This window comes from Vulpes lagopus, chromosome 11 (assembly GCF_018345385.1).
Source record: "Vulpes lagopus strain Blue_001 chromosome 11, ASM1834538v1, whole genome shotgun sequence".
In the NCBI taxonomy this organism is placed as follows: Eukaryota; Metazoa; Chordata; class Mammalia; order Carnivora; family Canidae; genus Vulpes; species Vulpes lagopus.
The window spans coordinates 43528311-43548827 of record NC_054834.1 but is presented as its reverse complement, the minus strand read 5'-3'; the positions used below and the strand labels follow the sequence as shown (position 1 = coordinate 43548827).

The 20517-nt window shown below is 33.7% G+C and overlaps 1 protein-coding gene across 3 annotated transcripts in view; it reads right to left on the bottom strand.

The window, feature by feature from the left end:
• Window positions 1–20517, bottom strand: part of CDC73 (cell division cycle 73) — a 118940-nt gene that overhangs the window by 22531 nt on the left and 75892 nt on the right. For all 3 annotated transcript variants that reach the window (XM_041723223.1, XM_041723224.1, XM_041723222.1), the window contains exons 11-14: window positions 18531–18588; window positions 11962–11997; window positions 11423–11510; window positions 610–771 (exon numbers count right to left, since the gene is read on the bottom strand). In XM_041723223.1, the coding sequence (XP_041579157.1) occupies window positions 610–771; window positions 11423–11510; window positions 11962–11997; window positions 18531–18588 (344 nt within the window). The remainder of the gene's footprint in view (window positions 1–609; window positions 772–11422; window positions 11511–11961; window positions 11998–18530; window positions 18589–20517) is intronic.

Here is a 20517-nt window from a genome sequence, read left to right as displayed (position 1 = left end):
AAAAGTAACAATCCTTTCATTTATCATTTCTTAGTCAAAAATGTGAATTCTCAAAATAAAAAATCCAGAACTATAGTCTTTCAAAACATTAGTCTATTTGAAGTTTTGCTCTAAAGGCTGATCCAGAACAAATAAACAGTGTAAATAATTTTTTACTAAGTTTTCCAGAAGCTAGTGTTTTGTTTTTTTTTTAAGATTTTATTTATTTGAAAGAGAACAAGTGCGTACATGAGTTGGGGGAGGGGCAGAGGGACAAGGAGACTCCCCACTGACCTGGGGGGAGACAGTAGAAGACCCAATCCTAAGACCCTGAGATCATGACCTAAGCCCAAGTCAGAAGCTTAACCGACTGAGCCACGCAGGCACCCCTGAAATTAGTGTTTCTTATAAGTAAAATAAAGCTTAGCTACCCAAAACACAAATTTATTTAGGCTTTACTAAACTGTGGACATTATTAATGACCAACTTAGATATTAACATGGTTTTCAGTGATAGTTTTTCTATTTAGAACTCATGACACACACACACAAAGAACTCATGACAAAATGTGATACTTTTAATTATACAAAAAAAAAATTAATGACTACATAAAAGAATAGATCATCTTACCAGTCTTGAGGCATAAGTTTAAGAGGCTGGTCTACTACTCTATAAGGAACTGTGACACTAATTGCCGTGCCCCCTGGTTGCATCTGATCTTTTCTTCTCTGTATTAAAGTTTCATTTTCTCGTTGGCAGCCTTGTTTCTTCTTTTCATCTGATGGGACAAATCTTTGAAAAAAGAGAGATGAGAAAAGGTCAAATGTTTCAGTGATACAAATGGTAAAAAAATATATATATATTGATAGTTAGATCAAACTTTTTTTTTAATAAACTCCTCTGCATGTACAGATCACAATGAGTGGAGAGTATAATACCTCTAATAATCAACAGTATTCAGCTCACATAGGCCGTAAATTGGTGTGTAGGTCTGTATGTGTATCTCTCACACACAGACACAATTTATATTCACTTATCACTTAGCATTTTCCAAAGTTACATAAAAGACGAAACTATTCCTTGATTTTTCAAATGCTAGAAGGAAATTCTATGATAAACCAAAAGATCACGTGAAATGAAGATGATGTGGCTTCCTCCCAGATAGGTGATTTAGCCTGTCCAAGAGTTTCACAAAACACTCCTATTTCATGGATCATGACTTAGCAAAATTAAGAAATGCTATCTCATTTCAAGGTTGCTTCGCAAATTTTAAAGGAGGAAATTAAATGTATGCCAATTGTCTTAGTATAAATACTGGTAGTAACTTAGTAAATTATGAACTCTACCATGTGATTCAATTCTCTACCATCAACATATTCTCAAAAATAATTTAAGAATCTGCAGAGCTGTTGCCAGTTCTAGAGTGTTGGTGTTCACAAAGCATTTCAAAAGTCTTAAAAAAAAAAAAAAAAGCATACTCCTAATACACTCTATTAGCATATTTTACATTGAGAGTAATTCGGCTTCTAAAGTTTAAGACAGATAAATAGGATATACACGAGAGCTTGCACTTGGTAGAGTCTTTTGAAAAATTTCAATATCACATGCTGGATTCATCATTAGTAATACTAGTCTTGTATTTATGCAAGTTTTTAGTAGATGGTGATTGTGATAAATGGAACTTCATTTCTGAGCTGTTTTACATATCCATGTCAGAATATGGTGGAAAAGTTAAGATTTCCATATCATTTAAAAATGTCCTTCAGATAATCACTTTACTCCCTATGGATTTTGGTGATTTATTAATCAAGCCCACTTAGAAAATGCCAAATATAATACGAACACTGAGTAATTAAACACTTTAAAATTAACATTCACGCATTGTTAAAAATAGTTTTAATATAAAACTACAACAAAAATGTATCAAGTGAACAGTAATACATCATGCTGTTACACGATATACATAGTTGTTCAAAACATATAGTTCCTGCCCTCTTGAAGTATATGTTCAAGATACAAAGTGGTCTCACAAGAGAAAGATGCTTTAATTTATCTCAACCATTCTATTATCTAGATGGGATTAAAATGTTTACATTCTGAAATATAATAATGTATCTCACTCTTCTCTATCTTTTGAAATTTTAATGTAAAAGTATAAAATTACTTATGCAAAATTACTTATAATCTTTAATGAATTATAACATGTACAAATGAGTGATCCATAATATCTTTAAGAAATCTATTAAATATCTAATGCAACTTCTAATGTATTAAGAAAAAATGAGTTACATACCATTTGCATGTTCACGTGTTTGTTGATATAAGTTTTACTGAAGTTCAGAGTCATTAACATGGTTCCTTATTTAACTACCACCCTATAATTTTTACATACTCTAGTATTTTAATTTCTGAATACATCTTGGTCTTTAGAGTAGTAGCCTTCACTATAGTAAATACAGCTGTATTTCAAAATGTTTTTCAGCCCTGATCTCATGTGGTAACATAAGGACAGATCTTTTATCCTACACTCTCATAAACTTAAAGTTAGAATAACAATGCAGACTTCTCTACCCACGGAAGACACTAGCAAACTAATTTAACTTAAGCTTTTTTTACTAGATTTCACTTACTCCTAGAGTAAGAAATAAAGCTCAAATTCTGCTCCAGGGAGGGAACCTAACCGAAGTTCCTTCTTTCATAAAGGTTGGATTCTCAGGGATTAAGCACAGTATAATGGTAAACTAGAAATAAATCCACTGCCCACTCTTTTTCTTAAACCCCCACCCCAGACCTTATCAATACCCTGGCAACAGCAAGGAAGATCAAATTCAGAACTGCAAATTTGAAGGAAGAATTAACCACCCTGACCACAATGACTGACTGAGAAATCAACACATTATCCAAGGTAGGCCAAAGAGTCTTAATCCTGGAATTTTTGCTGGAATTATTGGGAAACAGGCACTCTCTTTCTACTGTGATTAGTAGCCTTGTCCCTGAGTGGGGAGATGAGAGATGGAGAGACCAGCTCCTGATTACATCATTTCAGCACTGAGTCTAGCTATGTCAGAAGCCAGGACTGTTCAGTTATGTTGGATCAGTAAGTTATTTTTTGATAAAACTACTTTGAGTTGGTATTTATCATTTATAACTAAAAGTGTTCTAACAAACATAACCAGAATTACACAACTAATGTGATGGGTGAATATATGTGATTTGGAGAAAGATTATGATGTCCACTGACATCCAATATTTGCAATTTATTTATTCCACTTTATATTACATGAGTAAAGGCATATTTTGATATGACTAAAGTTATTACTATTTAAACAAATACAGTTCTACTTAAATAACTGTACTAGTACTGTCAAAGAATACAATTCAAATAAATGATATAGCTAAATAAGTTCCAGAATTTATGTTATTTTAAAAACAGAGCAAGTTTATGAATATTTTCCGGTTAAAAATATTTCCTTTTTCCTAAATTAAAGAAGTTGAAATTTGAAAAGTAGAGGAAAGAAAAGAAAAGAAAAGAAAAGAAAAAAAGAAAAGAAAAAAAGAAAAGAAAAGAAAGAAAAGAAAAGAAAAGAAAAGAAAAGAAAAGAAAAGAAAAGAAAAGAAAAGAAAAGAAAGAAAAAAGAAAAGAAAAAGACAAGACAATATCTGGATGTTAGAAAAAAACCTCAAACTGAAAATTAATTCAAAGTGATGTAAAACTGGCAATGTTCCCAGGTACTTAGCGAATACAAATGCAAACCTTTCCTGGAGTACCCTTCCACCCCGATGTGTGCCCCACCTTCATTTTGGAACTCAAAGAATTTCCACAGAAAACAATTCCAAGGAAAATGAACAGTAAATGAAGACAATGAAAAACATGAAATGTACTAAAAAACTAAACACACAAACAAGAGGTTTCATGAAACAAACAGGTTTCATGAAACAAACAACTGTCAAAAGAAAAGGACTTCTAATAATGGAATTAGCAAAGATCAAAGCTCATAAACAAGCCCGCAAATATAGACAGGAGAAAAAAATATTTTAAAGAAGACGAAAGATTTGAAAAAGAACGAATCAGAACTACTAAAACTGAAAAAGTCCTAGAAAGAGAAGAGGAAAGGGGGTGGGGATTACACAGAGCTAAGGGGCCAGGACTCAGAACTGACACAAAACACAAAGCCATACACTTAATTCTAAATGAATCCCAAAATGGAATATATAAGAAATCTACATCTAGGTAGAACAGATAAGCAAGTTTAAATTAGTCTTTAAAATAACCAGGTAAAGCAGATTTCCTTCAAAGGACTGATTATCACACTAACAGGTGACCTATGAACCAAGACAAGAAGATAGAATATAGTGCAATGGTATCTTCAACATGAGGAAAAAAAAAAAAAAAAAGAAAAGAAAAAAAGTCCCATATTTGTTTTCCAAAGTGGTTGAATCTTTTTGCATTATCTGTGACTGCTGAGAACATAAACTATTCATGGTCCTGCATGAACTCCAGTAATTGTTCTGCCTGCTTCCTCCCCAGGCCTCAAGTAGTTTTCTCCTATGAATGTGCTCAAGAGTATTTGACTGATACAAGGAGGAACCCTCTACATATCTCTGAAGCATCCTCGATGTGCAATCTCCCTTTAGAACTCTGTCCTGTGAGGATACTATCATGGCCAGTTTCACAAGTGCCATCCAATCATTTTATTTTAAATAAACTTAAGAGTCTTACTAAAACTTCACTCAAGATCACATTTATAATTCTATATAAAATGTACTTTTTAATACTTCATAATATAACCTTAATTTTGTTATTTAGGGATGTCAAAAGTGAAGTTGGGTTTTGTCTTGTTTCATTTACTTATTGAAGAGCTAAAAAAACTGAAAAATCCTTAATTTTACATGAAACCAAATAGAATCTATGCCAAAATGAGCTATGGGGTACAGCCAGTACCATAATTGTGTGGAGGAGGTTTCAATTATGCATTAATTACATAGCAAAGCCTCCAGCTGACTCAAACTGTAGGGGAGATGTCAGTTGCAATGAGGTGTTAAACAATGAAGGGAGTGTTTTATACTTAGAAGAAAAATTAGGCTCAGTCTATCCTAAGAATGTGGTCTATTTAATTGTTTGGTTCTCTGTTATAAATCTAGGGAGAAAAACACTAAAGTTTACTTTGTGATTTCTTTGCACTGTTTACCATCTTCCGTTATAAACAATTAACATTTAGATTTGTAATACATTCATATGAGCACCGCAAAGGTTCTGGACAGTGAAAAGCTGAAGGCAGAATTTCTTGTTTAACATTCCAAAAACTTACCATGAATTTTCTGTAACCATTAAGGTATATTTATAAAAAACATAAATAGCTGTCAATTACTAAAAATTGTGAGTTGGAAATGCCAAATTCACAAATCATAGAATCAAAGAACTAGAAAGGGCCTTAAAAAAAAATCACCTGATAGTAACAGCAAGTGCCAAAAATCCAAGAACAAGTACAATGACACTTCATAGGAACTAAAATCAAATCCCAGATACAGATATAACTATCATATATCAAAGAAGGAACTTAAAATTAGACATAAATACACTAAATGAATTTACAGCTTGTACAAACACACACAAAAACCAAACTCTGAATTTCAGGTAATACAAGTGCCATTCTCCAATTTTCTCAATGTGTTTCCTCCCACCTATTCTGTTTCCTAGACATTTATTTAATACCCATTATTGGGCAAATCCATTTTCAAGAATGGATGTAGAAATAACAACGGAGGAACAGGCCCTCTTCTCTAAAGAATTCACAATTTACTTGGAATTGTAAATTCCAACTGGGTGCCAGATTATAAAACACAGAAGCCATCACAAAACAAAAACATAGATGCCTATCATATTTCAGAGAATATAAACAATGAAAAAACTATTCTTGTACACTCACTAGAAGGTGGAAAGACACATGAATGCTCAAACAAAAACTAAGAAAAATTTGAAAGTGGTTAATGAAACCCACTTCTGCATGAGTCTGACAGTTTGTTACGTAATCAAATTGATTTCAAAGAGGATCAAAATAACTATATTTCTTATTCACTCAACTGTAGATGGCTTGAGGAATTACTTGAGTAATCTATACCACTGTAAGAACACTATAAACAATAAAAGTCTAATGAAATATAAAACATAAAAACTCCTCCTTTCCCTACTGTTAATGGAAAAAAACTCAGTGAATATTTCATTCAAAAGTACTGAAGAAAAAATACTGTAGAGATATATTTGTGCCACATTACATAGATTCTTTTTATACCGCTATTTAAGTCATAAGGTACTTAAATTCAATTCCACATTTGGTAAAACCTGGAATCAGCTAGTTTCACAACTTATTTTGTATCTCATTTTTAATTAGTCATAAGTTATTTAGAAGCAGTATGAATTTTCTTTTTGGAGGTCAGGTTGCTTTTGTTTTCTTTTACTAAGAATTGTCACTGTTATTTTACTGAGAAAGAAGGCAGAGCATTCACATTCTTTTTTTGGATACTAATTAGGTTACTGACTGAAAATATTTTCCTAGTTACCACTAAAAATATTTAACAAGAATTTTCAATGTTAGACCAAATTACAAAATATTGTTATTGCAATTAACAGTGAATATAAGGCCCTAAATATATTGCGGGAAAGTATTCTGTTCCAGAATAAAACCCCATTTAAAAAAAAAATTTTAGAGAGAGAGAGAGAGAGAGCATAGAGAGTGTGCACACACATGAGCGGGGGGGAGAAGGGTAAAGGGAGAGAAAAAATCCTCAAAGCTGAGTCACCACGGAGCCCAGAGCCCCAAGCGAAGTGAGGCTTCATCTCATGTGGGGATCCATCTCACAAATGTGAGATCATGATCCCTGATCATGATCTGAACCAAAATCAATAGTCACTTAACTGAATAAGCCACCCAGGCGCCCCTAAAACCCAATTTCTTAATCTGAATGTTTGTTAAGAATCTCCCTTACTAAAGGTTAAAGTAACTAGACTGGTGTTTGAGAAACCTCGTTGCATTTCCTGCTCTGCAACTAACTACCACGGTGGGCTTTAAGGCTATCTCTTGGCATTTTCATTCAGGGTAAGAATGTATTCTGACAATCCTTTTTAGGTCTCAAAACCTAGAAAATAATAAATTTCAAGTATTTCTTTAGATTAGTAAAAAAAAAAAAAAAAACACATCACTACAGTTATGTATGTTCTCACTAACACCACAAACTTTGTGAGAGGAGCTAGGTGAAGTTTTTAATGGTGGATTTAATTATTGCTGAGGTCTAATTTGATTTTGAACTTATCTTCAAGATGTGATTTAAGTTTGTAAATTAGTGTCAAAGAAAAATTATACTTTTCACTGTACTTTCAAATAATAAAGCATTAAGACTTTTTTTTAAGATTTTATTTATTTATTCATGAGAGATACAGATAGAGAGGCAGGGACATAGGCAGAGGGAGAAGCAGGCTTCCTGTGTGAGTCTGATGTGAGAGGATGTGCGCCTCAACCCTAGGACCCTGCGATCACAACCTGAGTCAAAGGCAGAGGCTCAACCACTGAGCCACTCAGGTGCTCCTGAGATTGGGTTTTATACTAAATGCTAGAACATATTTTATTTCCCATCAGTTGCAATAAATGACTCCTAACATACTAACACCACTATCATGTGAACTCTGAGAAGGTTGAGCTTGTAGTTTATCTACATAGCACTTTGATTTTTAGTTATTGCTCTATAGTGTTGAATGAACAAACTCAGTATAGACATATTAAATACCTTATAAAATTCTAGCTCCAGTAATTAAAAAAACCCTTCCAAGAAATGTCAGATAAAATGTAACATGCACCTGAAGTGCACAGTTGAGCTGGAAAGGAAATAGTCATGAGCCAGAAATTACTGGTACTGCAGTGAATGAAAATGGAAGACAGAAACACTTTCTTGAGACTTGGTTTATACCACCCACACAAAGGAAGGACACAAAGGAACCAGAACTAGAACTTTACAAGAGATAAACAATCAATAGAAGGATGTACTAGGAGGAAAACATTCCAAATAAGCTTTAAGGAAGTGTACCCATCTTGATCTGGCTCTAGAGGAGGGGAGGAAAAAGGAGTCCTAGATAATCGGTCAGCCCAGGGCCTACCCCAATGTCACTCTGGTCTGTTCTGAATTTGAATTTATGCTATGCTTGTGGACCAGAAATCCTTGAACTGAGAATTTAACATAAAAATCACCCAGGTTGTCTGGGTAGTTCAGTGGGTTAAGTGCCTTCCACTCACGTCAGGATCCCTGGGATCCCGGGATGGAGCCATGCTTTGGGATCCCTGCTCAGTAGGGAGCCTATTCTCCCTCTCCCTCTGACCCTCACATCCCCACTCCTGCTCTCTCTAATAAATAAAATCTTTTAAAAAAAAAGTAATAATAAAAAAGTAAAAATCAACTTTAGACTTGTTATATTACTATAGCATCTGACAAAAGCAAATTTATAAAATCACTTTGTAAGTAAAAGATATCTTCAATCCAGAATTTCTTCAAATAATTAAAATGAAAGCATAGTGAGCCAAAGTCTAAATTCATAACAAATGCAAAGATTTAGTCACTAATTACATAAGGTAACTGGACAATTTGACAACCTCTATTTAACAAGCACCATGACAGAGTATCAAACACTAGAGAAAGGTATCATAGAATTCATTTAACCCCCTTCTCTCCAACTAATGACCATGATACCACTCAGCCTCTAAAACATTATACAGTGTATATAATGTTGGGTCCTTCCATTTGCTTTCACCTACTTGATGAAAAGCAGAATGAATGATCTTTAAAATGCTAAAACACCCAGCAGTGTTTAAGTGAGTCTGTAAACAATTTACCCATTTTAATAATCAGCATGACTGAAAAAAACCTGAGAATCACTATAGGATAGGGTGACCACTGTTTCTTCAAAACAACATTTTACTACATGTTTATTTAAACTATGTGAATTCTGCAATAAATGTTTTAAGACTTAAAAGGTCTGTCTTAACTCATGACCTTGTATGAGGAAGAGAGAAAACAAATTTTCCCCTTGAAAATATGTTATTAAAAATGACTATATTTAAGTCTAGTACTGCACAGGAAAAGAGAAAAGGAACTTGTTAAAAAGGACACAAGCAGAGCCTACCAGAGCAAGGGGGCTGAGAACACTTGCACCTCCATACAGACATAAATGCACACAGCGCATTTTTAATGAAGGATAATTTAAGTTAATGTATACTACATAAAAGTGTGATGACCCTGAGAACAAAGTCCACTCACAATTCACAGATGCAAACAACACAATATCAGCAGTACATATAAATCATGAGAATCTGGCATATGAAATTTAAAATGAGAGGAAAGCATAGTGGATATCCTTCTGTCATGAGCAAAGGCAGACATCCAGAAATCACTAGCAAAACCACTCATTATTTGCCATGCTAATAATAGTGTTCATAAACTTGACAGCATTTTGAAAAAACCACTTACCCATGGTTAATTTTAAGCCTTACTAATCTACACAGCATTGAAAGTTATTTAAAACAATTTTAACATTGCCATTTTTCTTCTGGAAATGACAGCCAATACAAGAAGTATAAAGATTAAAAAAATAATAATCATGATCTCTAAAAGTAGCACACCTACTCATATTAATAACATAAAGATAAATACTCCTGAAAAATACTTAAATTTTAAGTCTGAAGCCAGTTGGGCTGGGGAGAAATTAATTTTGTACACATTCTCATGATGTGTGTTTATAGGAGCAATTTGAGTTATAACTGTGACTATACGGATTCTAAACAGGAAATGAGGAAGGAGAACAACAAAAAGTTTCATGTACAAAATTCGAGTGACAAAGGAAAATGGTACACATTTCTAGTTATCAAATAAATACGTCATAGGGATATAAAGTAAACATACTGACTATAGTTAATATCGTATTGCATATTTGAAAGGAGGAGAATGGATATTGAAAGTTATCACAAGAAAAAAAATCTTTGTAACTATGTATGATAATGGATGTTAATTGGACTTCTGTGGTGATCATTCTGCAATATATATAAAAATATTAAGTCCTTACACTAGATACCTGGAACTTAATAATGTTATGTCAATTATACCTCAATAAAAAATTTTCAGAAAGCTAAGTACCTGGAAATTTTAACATAGGATGTAGGTTTTAACTTCAACTAAATTTTACTAATATCTAGGTTAAAAAACTATATTCCCAACCTCCACCACCGCCTACACACAGTATATGTATCTAATTTATGGAGAAGTTACTATTTTTTCCATTCTTCAACTGGAAATTGGAGAAGGGGAAAGGAAGAGAACAGGAATTTGTTTTTGAACTTCCTCAAGCTCTTCAGGAAAAAGTTAAAAAAATTCATATTAGAAATTAATATAATAGTATTCTTTTCATTAGAATTTTAGCTAAAAATTTCTGTAATTATCCCTAAGGGATCCAGAGAGAAAAGAATATATGGAGGACCCCTGAACAACATTGGTTTAAACTGCATGGATCCACTTATACATGGGTTTTTTGTGGGCTTTTTCCCTACAAATGTAATATAGTCACCTGGGTGACTCAGTCAGTTAAGCATCTGCCTTCAGCTAAAGTTATGGTTCTGGGGTCCTGGGACTGAACCCCAAGTCTGGCTCCCCGCTCAGTGGGGAGTCTGCTTCTCCCTCTTTCTCTGCCCTCACTGCTCACCCCTCTCATGTTCTCTCTCAAATAAATAAATAAAATCTCTTTTAGAAAGTACAATAATGTAGGGCAGCCTGGGTGGCTCAGCAGTTTAGTGCCGCCTCCTTCAGCCCAGGGTGTGATCTTGGAGACCCAGGATCAAGTCCCGCGTCGGGCTCCCTGCATGGAGCCTGCTTCTCCCTCTGCCTGTGTCTCTGCCTCTCTCTCTATCTCTCATGAACAAATAAATAAAATCTTTAAAAATAAATAAATAAATAAATAAATAAATAAATAAATAAATAAATAGTACAATAATGTAAACGTATATATACTCTCTATCTTGTGGGATTTTTTTACATTTTTCCCCTAGTTTACTTTATTGTACAGATACAATATATAATACATATGAGATACAAAATATGTATTAATTGTTATGTTATATATTAATTATGTTATCAGTAGGGTATCCAGTCAGTATTAGGCTATTAGGTATTGAGTTTTTGCAGGAGTCAAAAGTTGTACGTAAATTTTTTATTAATCAGGGGATGGGCACCTCAAACCCCTGCATTGTTCAAGTACTCTGTACTGTTTTGAAAATTATATTTCAGACTATCTGTAAAGCCTACAGCACAGAAACTGAAATTATTTTCTCTAAATAAGGAATACCAAATCCTTAACTAATTCTCAAAGATACCTCCATATTCAATGAAAACAACAGTTTAACAAATTACTTACTTTAGGTCCTGTAGGAGGTCTTTTGCATTAAGCATGGTTATTAAAGAGGTGGTAGCTGCAGGAATTATGATGATGGGTGTTCGAGATCCTATAAAGATAAAATTATAAAGATAACAAATATGTTGTTATTATTATTAAATGAAATATAGTTACACTCCCAATTAAAACTTAAAAGTTGGTAAATTTGTAATCTTAACCCCTTTGAGCTAAAAAAAAATTTTACATCAACAGTGATATTCAAAATTCAAAATATTTAATAATCAGTATGACCTGAACACTGACTAGTCAGAACGGATACCACATACGTTTTATATAACTGCACAAGCATAAAATCAGCCTTAATTTTGTAATATTATTTACTTTTACTTTTTCTTTTTTTAATTCTAAGTTTTGTTTATTTAAGTGATCTCTACACCCAATATGGGGCTCGAATTCCTGATGCCAGGATCAAGAGTCACATGTTCTTCAGCCTAAGCCAGCCACACGCCCCTACTTTTACTTTTTAAAATAAGTTTAGATTCATAAGCACAACACCTCACCTTTCTTCTGATTTGGAGGAGGTCTTGCTTGAGAAACTGTTAATAAGAGAGTGAAAAAAAAATGAGTGTCACAAAAATCACATTCTTATTTTCAAATTTACAAAGCAACTAAGGCCTAAAAATTTAAATTACATGACTAGCTATAACATTTTAAAATATTACAATCTTCTAAAATAATATCAATCTTCTCAAATAATTTATTTTTCTATTTCACAAAACATGAATATGCCTTACCATTATTTAACAATCTGTTATAACAAAGCAGATATACTACATTGCTAGATACTGTGTATCTATATCAATGGATGTTAAAGCCTAGCAAAGGAAGCAAATAGTTTCTTAATTAACTGATAACCAATGTAGTAAATGCAAAATCATATAACACTAGGGGAAGGGCTGGGAGAAAGAAATGTGCTGAACTATTTAGGAGGGAAAGAAAGGCATTATTGGGAACTAAGACCTAAAATATTTTTCACCATTTTTCTCTCTCTTCCTATTTGCTTTTTGTTCTTTAGAAGACAACATTACAGGCAATGAGTCATGTAGAGGTCTATATTATCTTGAATTGCCCATATTATTATTATTTTTAAGGATTTTATTTATTTGAGAGAGAGAAACAGAATATGAATGAGCAGAAGGCGAAGGAGAGAGAATCTGAAACAGACTCTAAGCTGAGTGCAGAGCCTGATGTGGGGCTCAATCCCAGGCCACAAGACCATGACCTGAGCTAAAACCGAGAGTCAGACACTCAATCAACTAAGCCACCCAGGCACCCCAAGTTGCACATATTATTAAAATTGTGAATGTATGTTATAAAAACACAAATATTCATCTTCTCATTATCTGTCTATATAACAGACTTTATAACACACAGAAACATTTGTTGGTATAATAACAGCAGTATCAGCCTGGTTGAAGATTAATGTATTTTAGAACTTAAAAATGCTGTACATTCAAGTTTCAGAATTTACAATAAAAATTTACTGACTGCTTTCTATGTGAAATGTGTGTACTGTGTTAGAATTTCTATTCCCCTTTTTAAGGATTTTACTTATTTATTCATGAGAGATGCAGAGAGAGAGGGGCAGAGACATAGACAGAGGGAGCCTGATGTGGGACTCAATCCCAGGATCTGGAGATCATGACCTGAGCCAAAGGCAGATGCTCAATCAGTGAGCCACCCATGTGGCCCAGAATTCCCATTTTCTTAAATTACGAAAATAAATAAAAATTTAGGAGATTTAAAATTCTAACTCAACATCAGTTAAAAACAGATTACCACTTTTAAAGTGATACATGCATTTTTGGAATGTGTTCTATTTTAAAAGCAGTAAAATGCTACATTTTCACTTAATACTTTGTATTCTTTTGTATAGCTACTTATTATGATAAAATTTTATCAGTCCAGTAGTATGATTTTTCTAGCCACATTAGGTAGTGAAAGATACATGTAAATAAAAGTTCACATAAATGTATGTTTATTATAGTGTTCTCATACCTTTCTTCTTGCTGAGAAAAAAACAGTAAAGCTTTCTTAAATCATTTTTAGAAACAGGACTCATAGAAACACCTGATTAGCGAGATAGCATCATCTGAAACACAATATAGTCTCAGTAAATATCTGGTAGTTGTTGGAGGGATAAGGTAATGACAGGTTGGAGAGATACATGAATAACAGGAGATGGGACTTGCTATGAAAATGACTAAGAAGGGCAGCCCTGGTGGCACAGCGGTTTAGCGCCGTCTGCAGCCCAGAGTGTGATCCTGGAGACTCGGGATCAAGTTCCATGTTAGACTCTCTATATGGAGCTTGCTTTTCCCTCTGCCTGTGTCTCTGCCTCTCTCTCTCTCTTATGTCTCATGAATAAATAAATAAAATCTTTAAAAAAAAAATGACTAAGAGGAGCAACAAAAAAGATTTGACTGAAACACCATGGTTTGGTGAAGAAGTAGACAATGGACTCAGGAATTTAGGAAAACACTTACTAAAAATGCAAGAGTGAGAAGACCCCATATAAGAAAAAGACAAAATATAAAAGCACACATATTAAAAATAAAGTTTAGAGACTTAGTAAGAAATAGCTACAAAAAAATATATATGAACAGGTTCCCTGGTTAAGTAAAGACCAAGGTATATTCACCATGACAAACGCACTATGTTAAGCTTGATTTAAAGTGGGAGGAGAGAAGAAAGGGCAGAGTAACACCAGTCCACATGGCAAAATGATTAAGAGCAAGAATCTATATATTAGTGATCTCAATTCCTATCCCCATTTTGCCACTTCCTAGGCAAATTACCCTAGGAAGTTGAACTGATAGACTGCTCTGTATCAGTTGTCCTCAAATATAAAACAGTAGTAATAGTTTCTACATTTTAAAACTGCTGTGAGAATCTTAAAAACAACAATGCATGTTAAGTCCTTAATCAGGACTAAATATTTAATATTTAGCAAACTCTGGCTATAGCTGATCCTAAATGCTACTGCTTCTAGTGCCACTAACACTGCCTTCAGCAAATGCCATGACTGAAAATTTACAAGCTGAGAATAATTATTATTGATTGCTACATTTGATTTCTAATATAATAACAGTCTTCACTTAAATATTCAGAGCCTTATGTACAAGGCCCTCTTATTATTATAAATAAAACAGAAACAGTCCCTGTCCTCAAAGACCCTTCAGTAAAAGTAGGGGAGCCAGACCATAAATAAGTAAGCACACAAAAACATATAAACATATGTGAACATGCAATATTAAGGAACAAAAGGTGTGTACACTGACAGAAAAGTGTGCTTTGGCTTTAGAGAACCTCTTGAAAAAAGTAGCATTTAAACTGAGAGTTCAAGGATGACAAGGAGCCAACTTGCAAAGAATAAGTGGATGAATAGCCCAGATTAGAGGGAGGAATATGAGCAAATGCCAAAGACAGGAAGAAACTGCTGTGCTTAGGGAACTGCAAATGTATAGACTATAGGGACAAAAGAAAGAGTGGCAGGAGAAGAGGTTTAAAATATATGCAGAAATCAATATATATAAAAAGCTTTCTAGGTGATGTTAGGTTTGTATTTAAGTGCCACTGAAAACCCTGTAACTTTTAAGCCAGAAAATGACATAACTTGATTTTCATGTCACATCTTCACATCTTCTGTAAAGGAAAAACAATAGATTTAGATAAGTAAAAAAAAAAAAGATTTAGATAAGTGATCAAAAGGGGACAAGCATGAAAGCAGAAAGCTCAGTTAGATCTATTAACAGTCCACAGCGGTACTACTCAAATGAGGTGTAAAGATAAGAGTATTTTTTAAATTTTAAAAATTTCCAATCCAAGGTCAAGTGAGTAAAATTCAGTAACAATGAATTACTAGAAAATGATCACACACTTGGATGTCGTGACAGTATTGTACTCTCAATTTCCATATGTAGCTTATTGGAAGCCAGAAATAGGTCATGGACTAACACTTCAAGCAGCACTGGTCTAGAGAATGATAATGGTTTGGATTTAAGTTGTGGTAGTAGAGATGAAAAGACAAATCTGAAACACAGAAAAGGTAAATTTGACAGAACTCACTGACGTAAATGCAAAAAGTGAGTAATGAAGAATAACTGCTGAATTTTTTGCTTAAGAAGCAGAGTTGACAGTGGTGCTATTTATTCATGAAGAAGACACCTGGGAGAAAACATCAGGGAACAGAGGTTATACATCAGTTTTAAGATGCCTATGGCATATCCAAATGTTAAACAGTTTATATAAAATACCAGATGTAAGAAAAGCTGTCTGATTTGGACATACAAATCTGAAAATCATCAGCACACAGATATAAACCTATGGAATAAGATACTAGAACCAGAACTGTTTAAAATACACAAGGGCTAATTCTCTCAATCTCATATTTAAGCAGATAAATTAGAGCTATAGGCTCATTTATACTCATTTCAGGGAATCTGTGAAATAAAAATAAAAAATTAAAGCTGGAGAAGTGAAGTACGCATTGTATATGCATAAAAAAGAGGCAGGAAGCAGGGTTCCGTACAAGAGACTTACACTCTAAAAAGAAAGTGACAGTAAGGTATAAGCCTATAGTTTATCAAAGGCTTATCCTTCCTATTCCACTGAAAAACATGTGCTTTTTGTTAGTTACATTCTCTAAATAAGTGTTAAGAAGTTGGGAGTAACTGCAGACACTTTCAAATATCAAATTTACCTGGGGACTTGCCTGGCACAATTGATGATAAATAAACATGTGGTGAAAGAATAACAAAAAGGAAAAAACAATCAATAATGGAACTCTATATCTGAGTTGTCCCACAGAAGAGGAAAACAAAATGGTGGTTCAAAACCCCATTTCCAAATGATTTAAATTGTATGTACAGGGATCCCTGGGTGGCGCAGCGGTTTGGCGCCTGCCTTTGGCCCAGGGCGCGATCCTGGAGACCCGGGATCGAATCCCACGTCGGGCTCCCGGTGCATGGAGCCTGCTTCTCCCTCTGCCTGTGTCTCTGCCTCTCTCTCTATCTCTCTGTGACTATCATAAATAAATTTTAAAAAAAAATTTAAAAAAAAAATTGTATGTACAAATAACAGTTATAAATGTATAATCTGTCATCTATATTACACTGACAGATTTTGAGCAATCATACATATATTTTTCAATTTTGAAAAGATAACATAAGTGAGTATGTCATACACTATCCAATATTCATTCAAAATTGGGCAGCATCCCATAAACAAATAAACATTTATACAGCAAAAGAAAATTTCACTAATCAGACAAAGATGACAAACTGCCTAACACATCCACTCAAATCAGGTTTTATTGATAAATGCTAAAAAACTGCGGAAAAAGAAGAGGAGATCTCACATGAGATATTAGTTCACATTAATCTCAATCAGTTTAATCGCCAGTACCCCTCTCAAGAACAACTGAAGAAGAATGACAGAATATTAAGAGTTGAAAAGACGGAGTGCTCCTTAGTTTACATATGATCTTTGCCAAGGTCACAAAACTGGCTGTTAAAATCCAGCTCCCTTAACTTCTTTTATCACATGATACATTTGAACAACCTCGTTTATTCAGATATTAGTGCTTCCCCCTACCCCTTTCCTTTGTCGGCCAAATAACCAAAAACTGGGTTAGATATGTCAGATGGTGATTTCTCCCCTTTTATACCATTTCTGAATTTCTAATGTCATCATCTTTAGACTTGACCAACAATAGCCTCCCATCTCTTCCTTCCAAAGAAAAACAATTCTGTATCAGTCATTCAACTGCTTCTATAGTATCGTCTACTTCACGGGTTGTATTTTTAGGGCCCAATTCCTACTGTCTTTACTTTTTCTTACTTTCTGAAAAGAACTCCTTCTTAGCTTTTCCTAGTTTTTGGCACTGAGTACATAGATAGAAAGCATTCAACTAATATTTATTGAATTTAATTGCTCTTCCTTATACTGTTATAATGGCTTTTGGTAAGATCCTCTCTACTTAAAAATAGTCCCACAGTCCTGTCATCTGACACAAATGTATCCAATGTGCTTCAAATTTAATACATGGCTAATGAAGCACTCCTCCACCGATCCTCAGAAACAGGAATCACAGAAATTCCAAACAAATCCAATGTCATTCAAAAAAAAAAAAAAAAAAAAGGTAATTCTAGTCATGTCAAAATTCAGATGTATGAATCCAGGACACAGTGAGATAAAAAGCATTCCAATATAAGCCACATATAACCTTAATATTGTACTTGTAAAGTGCTTCCAGAAATATTATCTATAATCTACATAATTTTAGAGTTCACCTATAAACATACTATGAATAAAAATACCTTTAGATCTATACTACTGATGCTGCCAAATTTAAGAGGAAGACCACTCAATTTATTATTCTTGCCTCTGCCTTTCCAGGACTTTTCCATTTTCTTGACAGTTATTTTCAATAGCACTAATGAGGTAAAAAAGACATGTGGTATAGCTAACACTGTAATTACACTAAATGTAAAAATAAAACACCAAAATCATACCCAGGACACCTAAAATGAGTATAATATTGTTGGCATATCTACATGCATTTATAAAGATCAATCTTTTTAGGAAATGGGAAGAGGGAAGAAAAATATTTCCAAAATAACTTCAATAACGTCTTTGCTTACCATACCTTTTACAAAACTGATTGCAGAAATCTTACATGCTCAAGAACACAGACCTCTGAAATTCTAGGCATCAAAATGCTTATCAGTCTACTAAAATTATGGTGGTGTGCTTCCAATGGGGGGTGGAGGGGAGGAGGAGATCACATCCATACATACTCTCGAATAAGGAATTGGTGAGGGAATATGTACATATAAATAGTTTTCTAAAAACATTTTTCTAAGATCTTAAAATCATTTTCTAAAAAATCTTCTGTAACTCTTCAACTCTATTTTTTCAAGCAAATGTTCTTATATTACTTTAGAAGTACTTTAAGTAATATTTCAACTCCTTCAAATCATTGTATGTATCAAAAAAATTTCATTGTGACCATTAAAAAACAAGACACCCCCCACCCTACCCCCACCACCAAGTTTAGTATTTTTACCTGGTCTTGGTACTGGCTGTGCTGCAGGAGTCTGAGTCTTACGAGCCGATGCACCCTCCTTTAAAAGAATAAATATTGACACATGATGTAAGAGTTCCTTTACATAATAAACACTTATATTTAATTACTGCAATGAAATTCTGTATCTCCGTATTTCTCAATCAGTCCTTCCCCTGAACACGTTATGATCCTAAGCATTAAAAACAAACAAACAAAAAACCCCTCTCTTATCTTTTATTCTATTGATCATGAAGTAATAACAGGAGTCTTTAGAAGAAAATAATTTTAAACTGTTACCATACAGTAGTTATAGTAAGCATGTAATATTTTTCAAATATTCAATGATTTGCTTAATTGTTGACAACTGTTGACAATATTCAAATATTCAATGATTTGCTTAATTGTTGACAATATTTGCAGCAATGTTATTACTCATTTTAAAATCAAGTCAATCTTTATTCCATTAAACAATCTCAAAATGAATAAATGATACATAATCTCACATTAGAAAGATGTACATGATGTTACTTCTGGAGTGCATTTAAAAACCCCAAGAACATTTCAAATTAAATTCCTTTAAAATATTCAGGGAAATTAATCACATTTATAAAGATGAGATTTGTTACATTTAAGAGTGGTTGAAAATTTTAACTAAATAACAAATCTCAACTAATTACTAAGTATGTAATATACAGAAAAAACTATGCTAAGTATTGAAATGTATCAATTATACACTCAGGACTAGATGCCTCTGAAATGCTTAAGATACTTAAAAGTTGTCTTTAGTATAACAGTTTCAATCATGTTCACACTTAAAAGGAAGCTACAAATGAAAAAATAACTACAAATGTACTTTTCAAAACAACTAGTAATTCATGGAGATCTTACTCTAGTTGTACTCAAACTGAAATGAAATTTGGTAACTACCAGGAAGTTCCATAAATCCATAATAATAAAAATCAGTATTAGAACCACAGAAACAGGGGTCCCTGGGTGGCGCAGCGGTTTGGCGCCTGCCTTTGGCCCAGGGCGCGATCCTGGAGACCCGGAATCGAATCTCACATCTGGCTCCCGGTGCATGGAGCCTGCTTCTCCCCTCTGCCTATGTCTCTGCCTCTCTCTCTCTCTGCCTCTCTCTCTCTCTCTCTCTCTCTATGTGACTATCATAAATAAATGAATTAGAAAAAAAAAAAGAACCACAGAAACATTTCTAAAGAAATAACTGTTAAATAACTTTAATTTTAACCATTCAAAGCTTGAGGTTTTGCATAGTAAAATAATTTGGGATGGTAGGCAATACCATGGTTGTTTTTAAATAACTACACCAATTAAAAAGATATCAGCTTTCCATCTCATGTTCCTGCATAAAGAGGAATCAACTCGATATTATATAATAAACATGAAAATAAAATAAACATTATCTATATTACTTAGAAATCCTTATATGTAAATACTAAGTCATGGAGTGGGGCTTAAGTACACACAGAAACAGAAAAAATAAAAGAAATGAGACAGGAAGAACAGTGAGTACACACATATGCACACATCTTTCTGTCTACATTTGACTAGAAGGCTGGTTGGATCCAAATCAAAGCCTTCTTTTGAAAAGAGTAGACGAAGTTCAAAATCACAAGAACACAACAGCACTATGTGCATATTGAGAACTATCCGAACCAAACTGATTCAGCTTACTGTTAAAATAAACCTATACTAAATGAACAGACTACAGCTCTTATAACACAGGTCAGCAAAAGGTACAAGCACACAGAAGTAATATGAAAAAAGTCTTTTCCATAACGAATCACAACTCAAGTGTTTTTATCTACTTTTATGTAAACTCAATACTGGGACCTCTTTAAATATCAAAAAATGGGTATTTTCTGTTTGCAAAGTAAGCTGTCATTGCTTGATGACCTTCTACTCCAAATTATTTCTTTTTGGGAATAAGCCTTGGCCCTTGGTTACTGGAGGAGGCATGTGTCCTAGC